The following is a 2,500-nucleotide window of genomic DNA, read 5'->3' on the forward strand; positions in this document are numbered from 1 at the left end:
ATCAGCAGACGCCCCCCCATACGATAACCATTTATCAGCAGACGCCCCCCCCATACGATGTCCATTTATCAGCAGACGCCCCCCCCATACGATATCCATTTATCAGCAGACGCCCCCCCCCCCCGATACGATATCCATTTATCAGCAGCCTCCCCCCCCCCCATACGATATCCATTTATCAGCAGACGCCCCCACCATACGATATCCATGTATCGATACGATACTGCCACACGAAATATCACAACACTCTGCTGTATCGATTTCCCCGCCCCCACCCTGAGTTTCTCCTGCTCTAATGACATCATAGAAATAGTTACATTTTCATTCTGCTTGGAAAAATGAATAACAACAACATCAAATCAATAGGACATGTAGGGGTGAAGGTCTGTCTGTCCCGTCACTCACCTGCCCTGCATGCGCCTTGAAGTCCCTCTTCAGCATGCGCAGCTCGATGACATCACAGGGGTGCCTGATGACCGTCACTATGGTAACGGGTTCACTGCTCCGGATGTAGCGGTAGAGACGCTCGGCGCAGTACAGACAGAGAGGACCGGACACCCACAGCCACGTCTACAGAGCACAGTTACATCCTTTACTTCAGTACAGACAGAGAGGACCGGACACCCACAGCCACGTCTACAGAGCACAGTTACATCCTTTACTGCAGTACAGACAGAGAGGACCGGACACCCACAGCCACGTCTACAGAGCACAGTTACATCCTTTACTTCAGTACAGACAGAGAGGACCGGACACCCACAACCACGTCTACACATAGGGCTGGGCGATATGACCAAAATCTCTTATCCCGATATAGGTCATTTCATATCCCGATATACCGATACTGTATATATCACGATATAGCATATTTTCTGTAAATTCAATTTATAGTTTATATAAAATGACCACATGGCCATTTATTTATGTAGCAGTTAAACCAGTTAAAATGTAGTCAAACCTCACAAAGGATACATGCATTCAGAATACAGATAAGCATGGCTATTCTTTACAACACAAATAATAATAATTAGTTGCAGGACAGTAGAATGAAACACAAACTGAACCACACCACCAGTTCGATTTTTAAAGATTAGATTAGAGCAAAACGGGTAGAATAAAAGTTATTTAGCCTATAGTTCAGTCCAGTTCTCATAATATACATTTCGGGATTTCGATGTTACCAGTTCAGTTCACTCAACAAAAGTACTCCACTCCGGGATTTCACAGGTATCCAACCAACACATCTCTTAAATCCAGGGAAAGCTATAAGCTAAAGCTAACGATAGACGTTTTGTTGTCGGCCCTCAATGGATTTCCTTGGGATGATGAGAGGATGGGAGGAGATGTTTTGCCAGGTGTAACGTTAGGAGGACACACGCAAATATGGATCAAACGCGGATTAACACAGCGTAAATGCCTGGGTAGACTAGGCGGACGGAGTGTAGGTAACATCTCCCTGCTCTTTAGCCTACTCACCGGCTGATTTGTGCCACTTATAAAGGGACGCAAGGGGCTTGTTGACACACAGTCTGGTGCGTGTGTGGACTGTGGACGTGAGTAAAAAAGAAAACAGAATGAAGAAAGGACAGCGTCATCCAAATGACGGACAATATTGCCGTAAAGAGTGTGATTTGCAACACAACGATATAAATGATAGAGCATTATATGAGACGAAACACATTTTCTATCATCCAGACGAAATATATCGTCATATCGCCCAGCCCTATCTACACAGCAGTTACATCCTTTACTTCAATACAGACAGAGAGGACTGGACACCCACAGCCACGTCTACTAGTGATGTGCGGGCCGCAGTTATAACCGCGCTGACCGCGGATATCCCGCTCCGCGGGCGGGCCGGATCATAAAAATAAACATTCTGATTAATAGCAGATGGGTTGCGGGGGGTTGAAACGATGTATCTTAATGAGGAAAAATAATTCTTAGTCGCCTATTGTAGATCCCCCAAAGGATCCACGGTCGTAAACAAAACAACAGCCATGTGCTAGGTCGCCATAGGCTCCACTTTTCGTCCATATGGTCAATGATGTCACCCTCAAAAAGGAGTCTCCGCTGAAGACGTGTTTGAAGAGAAGATGCGTTCGTACATTATTTTCCCATACAATGAGGCAATCCAGTAAACGAAACTTAAAGCTATAGCGTTAGCCGAGTAAACTACATGAGGGCAAGTGGTGGACTGGACATAATACAGCATGGAAGTTTATTTATCCTTTTATGCGTTTTATAGCGTTTATAGCGTCGGGTGCATGGCGGGCACGGATCTATAAGTAGTATGAAATCATTTCCGCGGATTTATGGCGGGCAGACGGTTCATCTATACACCCATCCATCCATCTATCCATCTATCTATCCATCTATCTATCTATCCATCTATCTATCCATCCCTCCCTCCTTGAGACTGTTCTCTTGCTAAGCTGTGTTTCTGTTGCCTTTCTTCAGGCCTACCTGCAGCAGGCTAATTGCTCACAGCTCCAGTAAA

At 45.5% G+C, this 2,500-nt stretch overlaps 1 protein-coding gene across 1 annotated transcript in view; it reads right to left on the reverse strand.

The window, feature by feature from the left end:
• nox4 (NADPH oxidase 4) overlaps positions 1 to 2,500 on the reverse strand; it is a gene marked incomplete at both ends in the record, with an annotated part of 29,088 nt that overhangs the window by 15,106 nt on the left and 11,482 nt on the right. Inside the window, one exon of the mRNA XM_083637479.1 lies at positions 406 to 570. Within this exon, the coding sequence (XP_083493605.1) occupies positions 406 to 570 (165 nt within the window). The remainder of the gene's footprint in view (positions 1 to 405; positions 571 to 2,500) is intronic.

Source organism: Poromitra crassiceps, assembly GCF_964638095.1.
Source record: "Poromitra crassiceps genome assembly, chromosome: 5".
In the NCBI taxonomy this organism is placed as follows: domain Eukaryota; kingdom Metazoa; phylum Chordata; class Actinopteri; order Beryciformes; family Melamphaidae; genus Poromitra; species Poromitra crassiceps.